This window comes from Tasmannia lanceolata, unplaced genomic scaffold, assembly GCF_043159265.1.
Source record: "Tasmannia lanceolata isolate RefF3 unplaced genomic scaffold, GAP_Taslan_0.1 ptg000006l, whole genome shotgun sequence".
NCBI lineage: Eukaryota > Viridiplantae > Streptophyta > Magnoliopsida > Canellales > Winteraceae > Tasmannia > Tasmannia lanceolata.
The window spans coordinates 13,787,901-13,806,157 of record NW_027518683.1 but is presented as its reverse complement, the minus strand read 5'-3'; the positions used below and the strand labels follow the sequence as shown (position 1 = coordinate 13,806,157).

Here is an 18,257-nt window from a genome sequence, read left to right as displayed (position 1 = left end):
GCTTAACATAAGGGAAATGATATATTCCCGTGCAATCCACAAACCTTGAACTACCTTGTTGTGTAGCAACAGAGGCAAAATAGAGGGACTATTGGATCCCCGTTGTAGAGAATTGAATACTTTGATCACCATTGAAGAGGATGAGATTTAGTTCATCCCCGTCGAAGTCAAGTTTTTCAGAGTTAAACTGAAAAATACTCAAAAGTTCTCAAAGAACTGAAATGCCTAAAGTAAAATTTTCATTCGATAATTCAAGAAAGTTTATTACCATGCTCTAATAACATCTATTTGTAAGAAATGAAACCCTAAAAAGCTAACGTATGACCTAAGCAACTAATCTAAGTTATACATTTAAATTAACATAAATAAAACCTAAAAACTTAGCTAAAATAATCGAAATCCCATAACAGACCCATATGATGCTAGTAAATCGGCCTTAACCTCTTCAAATCAAGTCCAAATCATGTGATCTTAGGCTCATTGGATTGGTAATAGAAATTACCTTTCTAATAATATCAAAATCAAATCAAATAGATGAGATTTAATGCCTAAAAAGTAGGCTACAAAAAGGATGACGAAAATAGAATTTGAAGAATAAGAAATTCCTTCCAAAATTTATAAATATCCATTGTAAGCTTCAATATATGATCTAATAAAAATAGATCGACATAAATTGATGAAAAAATCGACTTAATGTTTTGCCATTTACCCTTCACTTCAATCTCCAAGCTATCAGATTCAATTTATTTGTGTTATTCGTTCATGATTTCGTAGGGCACATCGATCATCGGTTCCAGTGAATCGTTGATCACTTCGTTACCATCAAAAGTCAATAGTTCGCCATCTAAACTTTTAGCAAAGATTAAATACACATCTTCCGTATATTCATCATATATTTGTGGTGACACCAGATATATGATTTCTTGCTCTGAGTAGTAATGAAACAATTTCAAATCTGGTGTTACCTTCCAATCTTGGCATTCAACAACTCTTCTTTAAAGTGATTGAAGATAATATGTAGGCATCGTGAATCGACGCAAACATCGCTACCAAACTTCTTCTTCAACCCAAGGAAAAAATGTGCTATGATATCAATTGGTGCAGTCCAAAAACCTCGAACTACCTTGTTGCATAACAGCGGAGGCAAAATAGACAAAATAACAAGAAATTCTTCAAGTCGAACGGATGGAATTTGATGGCTAGAAAGTAGGCCACAAAAAGATGATGAAAAATAGAATTTTAAGAATAAGAAATTCCTTACATGCCGAATGTTCCTATCTTCCCTGTGCCACCCCTCTAATGTATTTATTTACAACTACTCTTGGAGGATCTTGAGCAAATGAAAAGTTATTTGGCCATTCGCTATCTTAGGATCATTTGAGGGCATTCGGTTGCCGTTTCCATCCACCTCTTGTTCCCTACACCAAGAACAACTTGGACTTCAAAACCTGTCAATGCAATTTCAGGTTACAACTTGCATCACAAAGTATATAAGTGCATTTACCCTTCCATTATCAACACTTACAATTTCTGTCATGTGCTCTTTGATAGAACCATTTTTCCTTCCATGGGATCAAGTTGCTCGGTATCCTTACATTTGCACCCTCACCCACGTCAATGCAGTCTTATATCCACTGCCCAATGTGCATCCCCACCGTTGTCTCCAAAACAAATTCCTAGTATCTACACTCAGCTACCAACCCCTCCACTAAACCATCTCTCAACTGACCATGTACTAATTAAATACACCCATATCTCCCTACCGTGTTCGAGCCCCAAGAATTCCACCATCATACCATCAACCCATCCCATGGTAACTGATGCAGGAGCATCCCACCAGAATTGTCAGAGATCAAAGGTCCATGTTAAGTCCAGCTCATTGAAGCTAATTTTCTTACTCCAGAAGAGATTTCCATGGAAATTTTATTTGTTAGAAAAGATTGATTGTGTAGGAAGTTGAGTCGGTCAAGTAATTTGTTGATCACCAAACTGATGGACCCCACATTTTCCCCCAACTACTCAACTCGCCCATTCCAGAAGAGCGGGCCCACTGCAATCTGACGTAGCAAAATGTCACTTTACTGGCCAAGAAGTTGCCACGTTGTCACCCCTCCCTGATGCCAACGTGGCACTCATCCACCAACAGATTTTCCCAAACTCCCTCTTTAATTCTCTCTCCTACAAATCCAACAACATGACCCCCTCCATAAAAACCTTTCTAATCTCTCCAAAACTCACTTCAAATCTTCTATTTTCTAACCCAATTCCCCTCCCTAATCACTCCCTAATCATGAATTTCTCTTCAAATTCTAGACCCACATCCAATTTTCAAATTACCTATCGTGTTCCAAGACTAGACACCAATGAAATTGACGCAGTCGCCGGAGAAAATTTCCGGCGGTACACGTCGCCGGAGATAAAGAAAAATGGCGCCGGAGTCGCCATTGTTTGGTTTAGGAATGATTTGAGAATATTGGACAATGAAGCATTGTATCGGGCGTGGACGTTGGCCGGAGAGATCTTACCGGTATATTGCGTCGATCCGCGCCTTTTCGGGACTACCCATTACTTTGGATTCCCCAAAACTGGAGGTATAATGTTCAATTAGTTTGGTTGTATTGCTTTGTAGTAGAAGAGTTAGTTGCTTTTCTATTAGAGAAAGATAAACAACTTATGATTAATTATAAAGAGGGCTGATTGGAGAAAGAAGTAGAAAGAAATGGGAATCTGAATCATACAATTAAGTGAAATTTGAAATTTGATGGGAATAAACATTAATTGGTTAAGCAATATTAATAAGTTAAGTATTAAATATGCGCTGATTAATCACGTTTTATGTTATTTTATCCTTTAAAGATCTGCACCCAACTGAAATTATCTGGAAAGAATTACACCCAAATAGGAATCTGAATCATACAATGAACCCTAAACTTAAAATTTAATGAGAGTAAATATTAGTTAGTTAAACAATGGTTTTGTAAACATGTCAGCTAGTTGATCATTTTATCTTTCAAAAAAAAATATTAGTTAGTTAAACATTAAATATGATCTGAAGTTGGATCTCAGATTATTAAATGCTTTGATTAATCATGTCTTTTGTTATTTTATCCTAATAACAATTGCACCCAAATGAAATTATCTGAATGGGTTTTATGTAATTTTGAAATGTTTTTGCATATTTACAAAATTTGAAATTTTAATGAAGTGGATAGAGACAGTAAATTTTACTATGATGCTCGAGGTTTGTTTTGTTTTGTTACGGCGCTTTCAATCGGCAAAAAAAATCGGAATAAGAGACTTCACACATCAGCTTAGGTTTTTTTATTTTTATGGTATCTTAATTTCCTCTGAAGAACTAAAGAGAGTAAAGTTATACTTCTTCGTAAGTATAATGTGCGCATTCTGACTTCAAGAATGTAACTTACAACTAAAATTCATCTAATGAAATCCAATGGTTATGTTTCAGACATCCACAACTTGAGGTCTGAATCTGAATATAACTAAGTTTCAAGTTTGTTTTATATTATATGGATTATCATTAAATTAGTTAATTAAGAACTATCTTATATCATAAAAATTCATGTTTATGTTAGAATTCATGCTTGGGATTTTTTTTTTTCATTTTACTTATTTTCTGTTTGTAATTCCTCATGACTAATGACAGCTTTCAGAGCACAGTTTCTCATAGAATGCTTGGCCGACTTGAAAAAGAATCTAACCAAGAGGGGATTGAACTTGCTCGTAAAACAAGGAAAGCCGGAAGATATCCTACCTTCAATTGCAAAAGCTGTTGGTGCTCATACAGTTATGTGTTTTCAAGGAAATCGGCTTCATTTCTTTGTTATTGATCATCTTTTCTGTTTAAAAGATCCATTGGATTTCCAACTTAATGGCAGATCCATTGGATTTCCAACTTGAAGGGTGATCTGTTAGAATTATAGCTTTCTTCTGGAGTTTTCATTATGTTTTCTAAATATTCATAAACTGTACCTTCTTTTAATTCGTGGTTATCTATAATTACGTAGTTTTAGCAGTATTATAGGGAATAGTTCTTATGCTCCATTTATTCTGGAGTAAAATGGGCGTAGGATCTTAGGTTTGATGCTGTTGTTGTTAACATTGCTAAGGCAGATTTTTCTGATTGAGTGTTATGATATCAGGTTTATGCTCATAAAGAAACTTGCAGTGAGGAGGTGACTGTCGAACGGCTAGTTAGCAAAGGTCTGAAACGAATAGTGTTTCCATCAGGAACCACCAACCAAAACTCTACAAATCCAACTCTCCAACTTATATGGGGAAGTACTATGTACCATATTGAGGACCTGCCATTTAGTCCAGGAAGTTTACCAGATGTGTACACGCAGTTTCGCAAGGTAAAACTCACTTGTCCTTGACTGAAGTTGAATTCGCTTTTGAACTTTGATGTCTTTAGAGGATTCTTGATTGAATGCTCCATGTTGTTGGGACCAATTTACAGTCTGTTGAATCCAAGTGTTCTATCAGAGGTTGCTACAAGCTCCCCTCGTCTCTTGGGCCTCTTCCTAGCAATGGTTTGGATGAGATTGGTGGATGGGGATGTATACCTTCCCTTGATCAGCTCGGAATTCACAAGGAAAAGGTAGGTTAAGGTCCCATTTTTCTCCGATTTTCTTTTCCATATCTTCCAGTAAACATTCATGCCCATAACTCTGTCTGTATAGTGATATTACTGAGATTCAAGGTTTTCAAGTAGCACAACTCACCATAGGTGTCTTAGATCGCTAATGGCCAGAGTGTGGGAGTGAGGAGAGAATGAAAAGCCCAGAAAAAAACAATTTGAAGTAGCACATTTTTTTCACTGTTTTTTAGAGAAATCTCATGCCCTGTTTCATGCTCTCTCCACTCCTGCCCTCTCAAGTCTCTCCCCCTTCTTCTCAGCTCCTCTTTCACAATTGGGCCAAAGAATATTCCATGGAATAAGTTTTCACGGTTGCCAAACGTGCCCTTAGTTTTCTCATATTGAGTCAAGGGAATTCACATGAGGAACCATGAACCAACAAGCTAGAACGATGTTGCATGGATATTTGAAAAGATTTAACAATTGTATTGAGACTCCATCCCTCCTTTTTGCCACCACTCGTCTGTTTGGTGTTTATATTCTACTCTTCATACCAACATAGTATGATTATCCTCTTGTTATTCATGTTTTATTTCTGATTATTGGTTTCATCATTTAATTTTCTGTTTTATTTTTCCCCTTTCAGGGGTTTTGTTTTGTAACATTCATGAAGAGTGGCTTGCTACAACTGCTTGAATAGAAATGGCTAGAATTCTATCAGGAATTTATGTTAGTCTTCAAGTTATTTTGCACGGAGGCATTGTGATTTCTGTGGACTAAACAGAAGAAATTTTTCTTTCTGAATGCAGTGTGACAAAGGACTGTGCTTTGTTGGGGGCGAAAATGCTGGTTTGGGAAGAGTTAATGAATATTTTTGGAAGAAGGCAAAGAAATTTCTCTCAGTTTTTTCTAATTATGTTTTACTTGATAGACATTTTAGTTAAAGACCTAGTGTTTCATGATCATGGTGTCCAGCAACTAAAATAAGAGATGCTTCAATATGGGTGGCCTTTCTGTATTTTACATTTTTATCAACATTAGTGGTTGAGAACTGAGTTATTTTCTGTAATTGCCTCTCTTTCCATTGCAAAAATATATATTAGATTTAAGTAATAACTTAAAGGAAGGTGATACAACAATAGCATCTAAATCCATATATGCATATCCTTTGAAGGAGATTATAATTCTGCCAATGCATTCTCTGATTATCTTAGTGGAGAAGATTATCAAATAGAGTTTAGATGGACTGGTAAGATTAGCATGGACAGAAAGAACTGTCTTTACAACTTTCCATGTTACTATGCATTACTAATGTCTCTTCCTGTTAGTTAATATAATGCCTAAAAGTTTCATATATCTATTTATTGTAAACCAGTGAATTATGAAGTCCCGGTAAGCATGACATTGAAACAACCGAAATGTTTCCTTTACCTTCTCCACCAAAATGGATACTAAAACCGAAATGCATACCAAAACTAAAATCATAAGCGTATTAGTAGTATGCTTTATAAATATGTATTACATAATTATATTTATATAAATTGCAAGTGAAATGTAATGTATGTATTTATTATGTGTACATATTTTTATGAATTACATGTGAAATGTAGTATCTACTGAATTATTAGAGATGTGGAACAATGCATGTCACTAGGTGTTCAATGTTTTTAAACCGTTATGGATGGTTGTCTTGCTTATGCGATGGTTTCTATGTGTATATTTGTGCTTATTCTAGCATCTCCTAAAGTTATATAAAAAAAAATTCTATCACTTGAATATGTTTCCATGATTTTAAGAGATTTCCAACGAAATTTTCAACTGAAAACGAAATGTTTCTGTTTCCATGCTGACCGAACCTGAAATTTAAAACCTTGCTTAGTTCTTGAAAGCCTACTAACATGGTTATCCAATTTCCAATGGTTTTCAATTACATGCAGGACCTTTTAAGAATTTATAAAGAGACAAGAAACGGTATGTTAGGACCTGATTACTCAACAAAATTCTCTCCATGGCTTGCCTTTGGATGTCTCTCTCCACGTTATCTGTATGAAGAGGTTAGTAATGTCTGTCCATTAACCTACTTAACTACACTCATCTCAATACCCAAAAATATGACTCATTCTACTTATTGGCTCCATTTGATTTGTTAGGTGAAGAGATATGAAAAGAACAGAATTGCAAATGATTCAACATACTGGTATTTCACTTTCTGTGTTTACCTGCAAGTTTCAGATAAAGTTGTTAATGTTTTCTAACTTCAGAGACACTTCTTTTCTTAGCATGCACCAGTACCTTCTAATTGTGTTCATTACCATATAATTAACTATAATTAACTACATTTATAGTACTTCCTCTGCTCTGATACAATGCTTATGATATGATTTCAGGGTCTTATTTGAGTTGATATGGAGGGATTATTTCAGGTTTCTGTCAATGAAATATGGGAATTCTATATTTCATCTAGGTAACAAATATTGGTTTGCTTTTATATGTTTTTTCCTGGGCAATGATTAATTCGCACCCCCTGTAGGATAATTCGCGCCCCTTTAATGTGAATTGACGTTAAGAAGCGTTAAAAGCCTGCCACATAGCCTCCTTTAAAGGGGTGCAAATTATCCTACTGGGGGTGCGAATTTATCATTGCCCGTTTAAAATAATAATAATAAAATAGTGGCTATCTCTTTTAAGTGAATTATCAAAAATGAGAATTTATTCATTGTACTAGGTGAAAAACTTAAATTTTCTTTTTCTTATTTTTAGTTATTAGCTACTTACTATTTTTATAAGAATTAATATATTTCTACTTATCCAATTATTTATCTGTTTGTATTTTCCACTGTTAAGTATTATTTTCACATTTACGTAGAGTCAGACATTGTCAGCGTCGTTTTCATGATTTCCCTGCCTGAGAGAACCCATTTTATTGCTCATATTTGGGAAATAGGGATAGAAAAAATCATTTTCCCTTCCATGTGATTTCCTCTTCAGTAATCATGATGCAATAGGGGCTTCTTGGATTTTGAAATTTTCAGCAGCCTGGCCTTGGGTTTAATTAACAAATGTCATCACAAGCTCAAGTGTGCCCTGGTCTTGACAAACTTGGGCAAGATGGATATCGGAAACTCTCTCGCTATATCTCAAGATTAATCATTCTTAAATTCAGAAGAATGTGATAGCAACATTTAAGTAAAAAAATTTTAAAATGTTTTTGGAACAATTTATTCTACTTATGTATCTTTCTTGTACAAGGTCAATGCATATTTTTACAAGTTTTAAACATGGAACTATTTTCCGATATCAAATTGGCAATGACATTATTCTTTGTTACCGGAATTTCTCCATTTTTAAGTCTACCTGCTAAAATATTTTTAGGTGGCCCAAGAAAAGTGGAGTCTCAGTGGAGCCAAGACCAGAAATTGTTTGAATCTTGGAGAGATGGTTGTACAGGGTAAATATTTTTTTTTAACTTTTAAATTCTTGTTGTTTTTTACAATTAAAAAACAAATTGAAGACTGTTTATTTATCAAGTAAAAAAACTTTTTCATAAGAAAAATTCCCCTTTGCAAATTGTAGGTACCCTCTCATTGATGCAAATATGAAAGAACTGTCCACAACTGGTTTCATGTCGAACCGAGGACGTCAGGTAATCTGAGTTGCATTTAAGAATTCTGGTTTTTAATTTGCTAAAAACATTCAAGAAATATAATGAAAACATCCATATTCAACTTTCTATGCAATACAGAAGGGATATACAAATTATTCCTCTCCCAGTAGTAACAAAAGCAACTTCCCCGTAATCTTTTAGAAAATCTGAAATCTTAACACATGAATAATTATTCATCTAAATTCTTTTTTTTTTTCTACTGAACAATTTGCAGAACATGCCTTTTGTCTATCTTTGTCAATTTTCAACAACTTAAAGCCTAAAAAAATCAGGAAACAAAAAACTCCGCTCAAAATCCGATCCACTTTTTCCTGATTTTTTAGCCACATCTCACCCTCAACTCATTGGTGCCCTCTCAAATCTCTCCCCCCCACCTGCCCTACCCCTCTCTTACCACTTGGAGACACAAATTTATCATGAAAAAAAAATCCTGGCGGCCAGACTTGGCCTAAAATGCTCATTTCATCATCAGATATTCTAGTGAACAGTCCATGAAAGATTAGCAAAACTTGAGACGGGCAGAATTTTGCTTCTGCTTGAATTTTTCCATCACATGTGTAGTATATTAAAGGTGTTGAAGATATGCAAAGGCCTGATCCATTAAAGAAAATTTTGGATCTTCTATGTACCATACATAGATATTTGTTATGTTTTTGTGTTATTTACTGAAAGAAAATATGTTGTTCTGTTAGTTTGTTTCTGTTTTAATTTTGTCCTTCACAAGTGGCATACTACTATTAAATTTGGCAGTTTCATATTTACTAGAAATATTGATAAAAGAAAGACAAAGTATCAATTTGTAGAAGTTAGATTTTTCCATTACCATACACTAGTATTCAAATTTTTGAACAATGATTCAACTTTAATCTGTACAGATTGTTTGTTCATTTCTTGTACGAGATATGGGCATCGATTGGCGGATGGGGGCCGAATGGTTTGAAACATGCCTCCTGGATTATGATCCATGTTCGAATTACGGGAACTGGACTTACGGAGCTGGTGAATAATCACTATCAAAATTCACGTCTCTGCTTTTTATTGATACAGATTGTTACTTTGCATACTGGTCTTTAATGTATAAATTCAGGAAATGACTTGGTGACTCGAATTCTATTTAAACTCATATCATCTTAAACGAAAAAACACGTCCATAATTTCAAAAATGATCAAAGTAGCCTCTGTTTTTCAAAAGCTATTGATAGTAAAAATGTTTTTCTTCAAAAGATCATAGCATAGAAATGTCATTTTGTTGGAGCTACTTTACTGGCCGGTGCCTGTGGGCATATGAATGATGTATCCATTATGCGGATAAGGCGAGACATCTGACGTAAAATTTGTTTTACGCCCCATTTTACGTCACAATTTACCAAACTATAATATTGTTTCATTGCAAGGTACACCTTTTTCTGTTTAAATTTAACAACCTCGATCTTGTTTGCATATGATGTCCACTAAAAGCATAATATGCCTACTATTGTGATAAACTTTCAAAATTAGGTACTTGCTGTCTTTTAATTTTCCCCTTTTATATCTAGGAATGAGAAATACAATTTATGCAGCTTTTTATACTTTCATGTTTTTCTTCTTAAGTAGTTGGTCTTTTGACAGGTGTTGGAAATGACCCAAGAGAGGACCGATATTTCAGTATTCCGAAGCAAGTAAGTTCACCCAGAATTTTGTTTAGATAGATCAACTTTTATTGGGGAACTTTGCATGCTCAAATGTCTCAAGGGAAGATTAATGAAAATTATCTTTTCTGAAGAAAAACATCAGTACCATCCATAAAAAAAAATTATTTAATACAGCCATCCTGCAATCTAGTTCTGTTCAAAACAGTTCATATTACTTTCAACACGGGGAGGAAACAAATAAAAACATATTCAAGAAAATTCCTGCAATCCAAGCATGGCCTAAAGTTATACTTCCAACATGGGGATGAGGCACTTAAACGTAATTTTGAGTCCAATAATCAGTTTGGGACTCACAATCGGTTCTCAAAATCCAAAACAAACAGGGCCTTAATAAACTCTGATGACCCATCATTGGTTCCAGAGTTTACTCAAAAAATCCAAATCCGGTTTATACTGTTTCTGTATTTCAATAATTCATTGTAAGTTTCACAAAAAAATATTTATAAGTTCTGAAAAAAAATTCTACATTCGGAGTGAAGATTTCTAAACTCGATTATTTTCCAGGCACAAACTTACGACCCTGATGGCGAGTACGTTGCTTACTGGGTGCCAGAGCTACAAGTGCTTCCAAAAGAGAAGAGGAATTTTCCAGGGAATTCATATATAAAGCAAGTTGTGCCTTTGAAGTTTGGAAACACAAAACAGAGGTATGGTCATGCCAATCTAGAGATGCAGAAGCAGAAGAAAGAGTACAGAAGATAGTCTCTCGTTTGTAGAATGAAAAATACTTATTCTCAAGCATAGAACCATTCTCACATAAACCGTTAAAGGGGGGGGATTTTATCCGTTTAGGGGGGGATATAATTTCCGTTAATTATTCATCAATACTGACCAATAACAAAAGTGCAGCAGAAGTCACTACCCACCAACATTTTTGTTGGCCTCCGGAATTGGCTAAAGTTTAGTGGATTGTTATTACATTACAATCAGCATGTTTTTTAGCTGCAAACTGGTATCAACACTCCCTTATGTTTTTAGCTAATTGTGATAGCCAATGACATATGACAGTCCCTTGTTTTGATAAGTGCACCACTTTTTCTATTTTAAATTTCCAAAACAACTGTTCCTAGGCTCTTTTACAACAGCACAGGACCAGTTAATCAATTGAATGATCCTAACCCTTGATCCACCAGGCCTCGTTTTAGGGTTCTGCCACGAAAATCTAAATCATTGATTTTTGTACTCATTTATCTTTCGGATGGTATATCAGTTTATCAATTGAATGATCCTAACCCTTGATCCACCAGGCCTCGTTTTTGGGTTATGCCAAGTAAAGCTAAATCATTGATTTTTGTAGTCATTTATCTTTCGGACGGTATATCGACCTTGTGGGTTGCACGGACTAAGATCAACGGCCTTGATTACACATACATGTCTCCTTGTGGGAAATTGATCCTGAGATTGGCCGTCCGTCCGCCTAGTCCGACCGATAATTCGTAGGCTCATCCTAAGAGACATTTTCGGCACAAGATCGTTGATCGGACCGGCAACCATAAGTCAGGCCAGATGCAGCTGAGAATACATTGGTTGGATGATCCTAAGCTCTTAATCCATCAAGTCTTGTTTAAGGATTCTGCTGGTTGACACAATAGCAAGTCACCACAACATTTCTCAAACAGTATTTTAAAGCTGCATTTGAGCATTTGAGTTATATAATATAGTTGAGTAATACGTCTCTGCAAAATCTGAAACATCATATTGTTTAGCACAGACTGCTATATGGCTCAGATCAAGTTACAAAACAACATGTCTAAATATTTACATACTGCATTTGAAAGCCAACAACATATGGACTAACAACGCTTCAGATCAAAATCATGAGAAGGAAAGAAGCTATGTACAATTTGCAGCGAGAGTCACACCTGCATTTCTCATGGGAGGGGCACAAAAGACGCTTCCTGCAAAAGATTTCAGACCACTGTAGAGACACACCGAATACTACGGCTCCGATTGCCGATAACTAAGCCGCTAACAGAAATGGGGCTTTGTGAGACCCTTTGCTCTTGGAAAAGGGTGTCTTGTATAAGCGGGTTGCTTGCACGAATGGGTGGAGAAACTGAGTAGTAGGGTGGAGAAGCCTGCAAAAAACAAAGAAAAATTACTAACAGAACTGGTTTTGGTTATCCTGAAGCAAGTATGTATTTGGGCAGATCATATACTGCAGATTAGAGAGAAAAGTAGATGGGGAGAGGCAAATTCCTCAAGGCCTGTTTGGATTGCAGGAATTTTCTGGAAAAGTTTGGAAAGTTAAAATATTTCTACTTCCAATTTTTTTTTCACACAAACGCACAATAAAAAAAAAGATGTTCAACAATCCCTATTCAATTTCTACTTAGAGGGAACTTCAATATATGATAACATTAGGAAATGTTTTTCTTGCAATCCAAGCAGGGTCTAAGCTCATTAATAATTTCTGGCAGAATTTTAACTCCATAGTAAATATGACTGACAGTAGGTACCTAAGAGGGATATCTTTCGCTATCTTGGTTCAATCCTACATAAAGAATGAGAGATTGAAGATGATGTTAACCACAAAATAAGAGCAGGTTGGTTGAAGTAGAAGCATGCTTCAGGAGTTCTGTGCGACCGTAAAATACCTACCAAGTTGAAGGGAAAGTTTTATAAGACAACTGTGAGGCCAACCATGCTGTACGGCTCAGAATGTTGGGTCACCAAGAAGCAGCATGTGCATAAGATGAGTGTAGCGAAGATGCAAATGCTTAGATGGATGTGTGGCAACATAAGGTTATATCGAATTAAAAATGAAGACATCCGTAAAAAGGTGGGGGTGGAACCAATTAAGGAGAAGATGAGAGAGCAACCGCTTAAGATGGTTTGGGCATATCCAATGTAGGCCTTTGGATGCTCCAATGAGAAGAAGTGACCCGTGCCAAGTTGATGGAGTAAAAAGGGCCAAAACCAATTTGGGTAGAAACAGTGAAGAAAAACTAGAGGGCTAGGAACATAACAAAGAGCATGACCTTGGATAGGAGAGAATGGAAGAAAATGATCCATGTAGACGAACCCAACTAGTGTAAGGATTAGACTTAGTCAATTTGAGCCGGGTAGATCCTTTCACCTCCTTCATGAAAATTTTCTAAAGGATTCATTTCTCAACCCCAACTAGTTTGGGACAAAGGCTTGGTTGAGTTGAGTTAAGTTGTATTAATATCTGCTACATCTTTCTTTTTTTTTGGTATTTTTTCAAGAGGAAATGATATATGTGTCCCTTGTTTTGACAATAGCACTCCTTATTTAGTAAACACTTCTTTCATTGGTTGTTGATATATTTTCTGAGCATTGCAACAGCCTTCAGCACCTAACTACGGGAGTGTAAAAAGAAGAAACAGGGGCCGTGATTGAGGAATGGGTGTGTGGATACCAATGCTGTTCTCCTAATTTTCTCCATTTTTAGAATTAAAAATTGTGGACAGATTAGAATTACAACCTATGAAATCAAACTTAATACGACGGCAGGACGATGCCAAATTACACCCAACCAACATCTTAATTAAGCTTCAGTTAAAATGGCTTAAGAATCGGGTAAATTGATTGGACATTAGAAATAGCTAAAGACTCAGCTAAATTTTTTTTTTAAAAAAAATCGAAATACATGAACAGATCTTTGATTGCTCAATCATTAGGGCAAGTAAAAAAAATTCATAGGACATATAGCAACTTCTTTTTCATTTATTCTCTCGGCAAGAAGTTTACTAACAGACAACTACAAAAATCACAATTTTCATTCATGAGAAAATGCAAGAGGAAGTCTACAAACACACCTTACTTATGATATCTGAGAGCTCTGCTCCGACTTTTGCCTCGATGTTCTCTCCGCTATACCTGGATATTTTAGCCATTGTGCATAGTAAAGGTCACTTTGCAACAGACAGAATGAAAATTCAATATCCACAACATTCATAATCTGTATCACTACTTTTATATTGTATGAAATTCGTATGGTTAAGAATCGCCTTCCAATGGCTGAGTTAGTCAGCAGCATTGCCTTTGATCCATTACAGAAAGATTAATAATGAGATGGCCACATTCAACTCACCGCAACCAGAGAGAGGCAAGGTCCCTAGTTCTTTGCGGCGAAGCGTGTTTCATTTGCAAACATAATGCCTAAAACTATTCCTAGAGAAATGCAGAAACGGATGGCAAGCATCTTATTTTTCACTGTTTTAAAATGCGGAAGCAAGTTTTTGAAACTTAATTTTGACAGCTCTAGCATGGGAAATCCAGGCCGCATTGGAGGGATTTTAAGAGATGAACATGGGGGAGTAAAATGGGTGTCCTCGGGTTCAATTGGTAGAGCAGATGCGAATGAACCGGAAATTCGAGCCATTCACCAGGGAATTAAGTTGCTTGGGAACAAGGTGGTAATTGAAGGGGACTCACTAAACGTGATCAGATGGCTCAAAGGACCACATCAAGCCCCTTGGAGATTTGCCCCATTTTTTTATGTAATCAAAGACCAGATTGGGATGGCGCCAATATCTTTTTCCCACATCAGTCGCTCGGCCAATGGAGAGGCGGACAGATTAGCTAGAGAGGGGGTCTCTAACGAGAGATTGGAACTCTTTGATTTTCTTCTTCCCAGAGGGACCCTAAGTATCGTTTCTTTTTTTTTCTCTGTTTCATGCTTATTGTATCTTTGTAATTGCGGGACCCCCTCGGTCTCATTTTTCTTTATCAGAATCAATCTTTACCATTCAAAAAAAAAAAAAAGAGGATGCAGGTCAAAACGCGGCCAAAACAAATACTAGTCGACTCAGCACGACACGGTTGAGTACTCGGTTGACGCGGCGGAGTACTTGGTTGACATGGTCATAACTCGAGAGAGTCAAAAGAGTTTTGAGTGACTTTATGGGCAAAATGCAGAATCGTACAAGAACACAACCAAGGTAAAAGGGAATCGACTTTGAGAGTCCACGATGACGCAAGGGAGTTTTGAAACTAAGTTATTTTTATGAACTTTAATTAGTTAAGTCCACTTTCTCCAAGACACATCACATTACTTCACACAAAAAATGCTCAAAAAATATAGTTGTGACGTCTCCTCCTACAAGCATCGCCCATGCCCGCTTATTAGTTTTACAAATGTTGGACTAAACATTTTTTGAGGAAAAAATACTGGAGTGAAACATAAGCTACTTGGATTTGGAAATCAATTAAGCACATGCCCAAAATTCAAATCGAATCAAACTCAGGCCTACTTCTAGTCGAACTTGGAGGTCTAGTTTAAAAGCATGACCACAAGTTTTACTCTTGTTAACAATGAAGCAAGCCTTAGTTTATTCCTGTTGATATAGAAGTTTAAGTAAATAATCATTAAAGAGCATCTAGGAATATTTTTCATATTTTAAACGATTCAAGTCATATCCAAATCAGGAAGCTTCAGTCATTTTCCACTGAAATAATAAAGGATGATAGACAGACCTCATATATCCTTTCCTTGGTTTTGGACATACAACCCCTTCATTCCGGCAGCGACATTTCTCCATCATTACAGCTGTCTTCAGTTTCTTCCACTCCTCAAATTCTTCGTCCACATTTGCATCATAGATCATGGTAAAAGAGAGCAGAAGATTAGATAAGTGTGTTTCCATTAGGGAAAATGATTAAAAAAAGAACAATTTTAGTGGGTTTGTGTTTTTTCTTGAGTAATAGGAATAATCACAATCGTAGAATGGTAAAGAAGAGAATAAAAACCTTCCATGCTCTCCAGCATAAGCCTAGAACCCCAGGATGAAAAAAAGTATAAATTGTTCCCTCGGAATATGGTTTTCTGCATAAAATGCATCAATTTAGATGAAGCAAAAAATAGTTTCAATAAATAGATGTGTTGGGGACCATTTCCTTGAATTCAAATGAAGCAAGAAATGGATATAGTATCTAAAATCAAAGTTTCTTTGATAGGATTTCCAGACAAAACTGTAAAAAAGAAGATGAAAAATGAAAAGAAAGCAAACTATCTGCTCTCAGTTGGTACAATTCAAGTCAATCTAATTGCTTTTTTTAAATGTGCCTTTTCATGATCAGTAAAAGCTAATTTTTTTATATTTTTTATCAATGAATTCTTCTAACATGATCATGTATCTTCCTGAAATTAGTGTAACATGATCATGTATCTTACAACACTCATATGGTTCATTTCAATGCCCCTGCTAAAATCAAGCAAGTCCAGGTCAAGAAATTATTCCAACAGCTCGGCTCATATAAATTATCCAGCACTTCAAATAAAATCCATCCACCAACTGAGTGCCGAACACATGGCACCTAGTCTGAGGCAACCCTCCTAAAAGCTCGGTTATGTAAATAGAAACCGAGTCCCGTAAAGGACCTCAAGTTCTCCAGGATAAACATGGAAACCGATTCCATAGGGAAGTTGACAAATAAGGAAAGACTCCCATAAAGGCAAGTCCTTCACACTACCTAAGACTCATCTCCTATGAAAGTAGGCATCTGACACAATTCACAAGCATTGTTAGCATGCTTCTCTATTACTTGGATTTCCTGCTTGCGTGCATATTTCTGACGAGTGGTTTCCAGGAGTCCAAACTCCAGGACCCTAAGGCATTTTCTTTGAGCGCAGGCGCAGATCGGAGCTCTACCGAAGCACCAACCACGGAGCGGAATTCAGCACCAACGTCAAGCACTTCAAATAAAGTTCAAGAATTTAGGCCACGTTTGGATACCCAGAAGATTTAGATTTGGATTTAGTTGATATTTTGAACTGGATCAGATCCTCAGATTTCCAAATCAGCTACAACGGTGCAAAAAATTCGGATATTTTGTGTTCAAGAAAATCTGTTCTGCGAGACATTATTTGGAAATCAATATTTGTGGCAACTTCCTTCACCGTCGCTGCTCCTCACCGTTGCTCCGGCAGCAGCGAGACATCCCTCCTTCCCTCCATCTCTCTCTCTCTCTCTCTCTCTCTCTCTCTCTCTCTCTCTCTCTCTCTCTCTCTCTCTCTCTCTCTCTCTCTCTCTCTCTCTCTCTCTCTTAAAAATTGATCACGAAGATGATTGATGTATGCTGTATGCAAAACTCAAATCCAAATCAAAATACAAATGCATGAGGTGTCTAAACGGGCCCTTACAGAAATTGAGAAACTTTTTCAAGTCCTCGGCTTCAATCCTCAAACAAAAATAACTCGAAAAAATAAAAATAAAAAACAATGCAAGACGAATGCCTTTAAGCAGTAAAGCATCCAAAGAAGTCCCTCTGCTAAAATTGAATAACATAAGAGCAAAAAGAAATAAAAATCTGAACAGTAAAGAAGCTTAATTAAAAAAATTCAAGAAATAAAAAGGAAATTGTCACCTTACTACTAACGAAAGTACGAAATCTCGATCTCCTCTCTAATTAATTCCACCCTATATCTTCACAAAAGCCTAAATATACCAGCAAAAATCATAAATTTTCCATGGAAAGGACCAGATCTAGCTCCTTGTTTTCCAAATCGTCTTCAAAACCCTAACTTGGAGAAGAATTAGAGGAATCTCTTCAAACAAATCTTGTTTCAGAACTCCAAATAAATCAAAGTAATTATACGCAATTTTCAGACCTAAATCTGGATCTGAAACTAGAAAACCCTAAAAATCTAGCTCAATAAAGATATAAACCGGGAAAAGCGCAGAGGGAGAAAGAAGGAGAGTGTGCTCTCCAACTTTTCTCCACCTGCTTGCCAAAGAACGACAATGGGAAACGAGTGTCTCCAATCTTTATCCTTATAGCCGCTGGTTACTTTTAATGACGAAAATACCCCTCATACTGAGACGATAGACTAGACCAGATGAGAAGAAACAGGATGAACCACGTTGCGTCTGAAAGATCTACGGAGTCAATAACGACACGTCTGCGAAATGAACGGTTGAGAGTGATCTCTTTTTATACTACAAGGGGTGGCCCGGGGAAGAAAAGGAGTGAATATAACGAAAAATATTTTGCTCGAAGAATATAGATATTCTTTTATGACTCGATTCTTTTGGGCAAAAAAATCTATATCTTAAAAATGTATGGTATTTGATAGCCACAAAAGATATTTACATTTGTATGAGATTTTAAATAATCTCGAGGCACCCAAGTTTTTGGGTTATATATAGCACAAAAGTAAAGAAATAGATAAGGACAATTACATTCATAAGGTATTTGATAGTTAAAGGGAACATTACATTTATATGATTTTAAATAGGGCAGTGATAAATCGACTCCCCGTTTGGATAAATCGACTCCCCATGTGTCTATCTCTCTCCTCTTTCTCTCTCTAAATAACCTTAACTAACAAGATGCACGC

General features: G+C 36.1%; 2 protein-coding genes across 4 annotated transcripts; one reads left to right on the top strand and one right to left on the bottom strand.

Moving 5' to 3' along the window:
• The first annotated feature begins 2,168 nt into the window (after positions 1–2,168).
• On the top strand, positions 2,169–10,721 carry CRY3 (cryptochrome 3). Of its 2 annotated transcripts, XM_077382389.1 has the most exons (13): positions 2,170–2,591; positions 3,665–3,804; positions 4,161–4,373; positions 4,478–4,618; positions 5,407–5,481; positions 6,535–6,651; positions 6,748–6,794; positions 6,985–7,061; positions 7,970–8,045; positions 8,171–8,240; positions 9,137–9,260; positions 9,870–9,919; positions 10,457–10,721. In XM_077382389.1, the coding sequence occupies exons 1-13, from the start codon at positions 2,195–2,197 to the stop codon at positions 10,652–10,654; spliced, it is 1,725 nt and encodes a 574-aa protein (XP_077238504.1). In that variant the 5' UTR covers positions 2,170–2,194; the 3' UTR covers positions 10,655–10,721. The 2 variants fall into 2 exon arrangements, with proteins under 2 accessions (XP_077238506.1, XP_077238504.1); XM_077382391.1 differs by lacking the exon at positions 9,137–9,260 and having other exon boundaries at positions 2,169–2,591; positions 10,457–10,713.
• A 906-nt stretch (positions 10,722–11,627) lies between these two features.
• Positions 11,628–17,673, bottom strand: LOC143879804 (uncharacterized). 2 transcript variants are annotated; one of them, XM_077382393.1, is made up of 5 exons: positions 17,285–17,673; positions 15,668–15,743; positions 15,395–15,497; positions 13,740–13,795; positions 11,628–12,030 (listed from the first exon to the last, which is right to left on the bottom strand). In XM_077382393.1, the coding sequence occupies exons 2-5, from the start codon at positions 15,684–15,686 to the stop codon at positions 11,921–11,923; spliced, it is 288 nt and encodes a 95-aa protein (XP_077238508.1). In that variant the 5' UTR covers positions 15,687–15,743; positions 17,285–17,673; the 3' UTR covers positions 11,628–11,920. The 2 variants fall into 2 exon arrangements, with proteins under 2 accessions (XP_077238508.1, XP_077238507.1); XM_077382392.1 differs by having other exon boundaries at positions 13,735–13,795; positions 17,285–17,671.
• Positions 17,674–18,257: the final 584 nt, after the last annotated feature.

Coding starts and splice junctions, on each gene's coding strand:
- CRY3 (XM_077382389.1), top strand. CDS start 2,195: ATGACCCCCTCCATAAAAACCTTTCTAATCTCTCCAAAACTCACTTCA. Junction 2,592..3,664: donor TGGATTCCCCAAAACTGGAG/GTATAATGTTCA, acceptor GACTAATGACAG/CTTTCAGAGCACAGTTTCTC. Junction 8,046..8,170: donor TGGAGAGATGGTTGTACAGG/GTAAATATTTTT, acceptor TGCAAATTGTAG/GTACCCTCTCATTGATGCAA.
- LOC143879804 (XM_077382392.1), bottom strand. Junction 13,796..15,394: donor CCAAGGAAAGGATATATGAG/GTCTGTCTATCA, acceptor TAAAATATCCAG/GTATAGCGGAGAGAACATCG. Junction 12,031..13,734: donor TCTCAGATATCATAAGTAAG/GTGTGTTTGTAG, acceptor TGTTTTTTGCAG/GCTTCTCCACCCTACTACTC.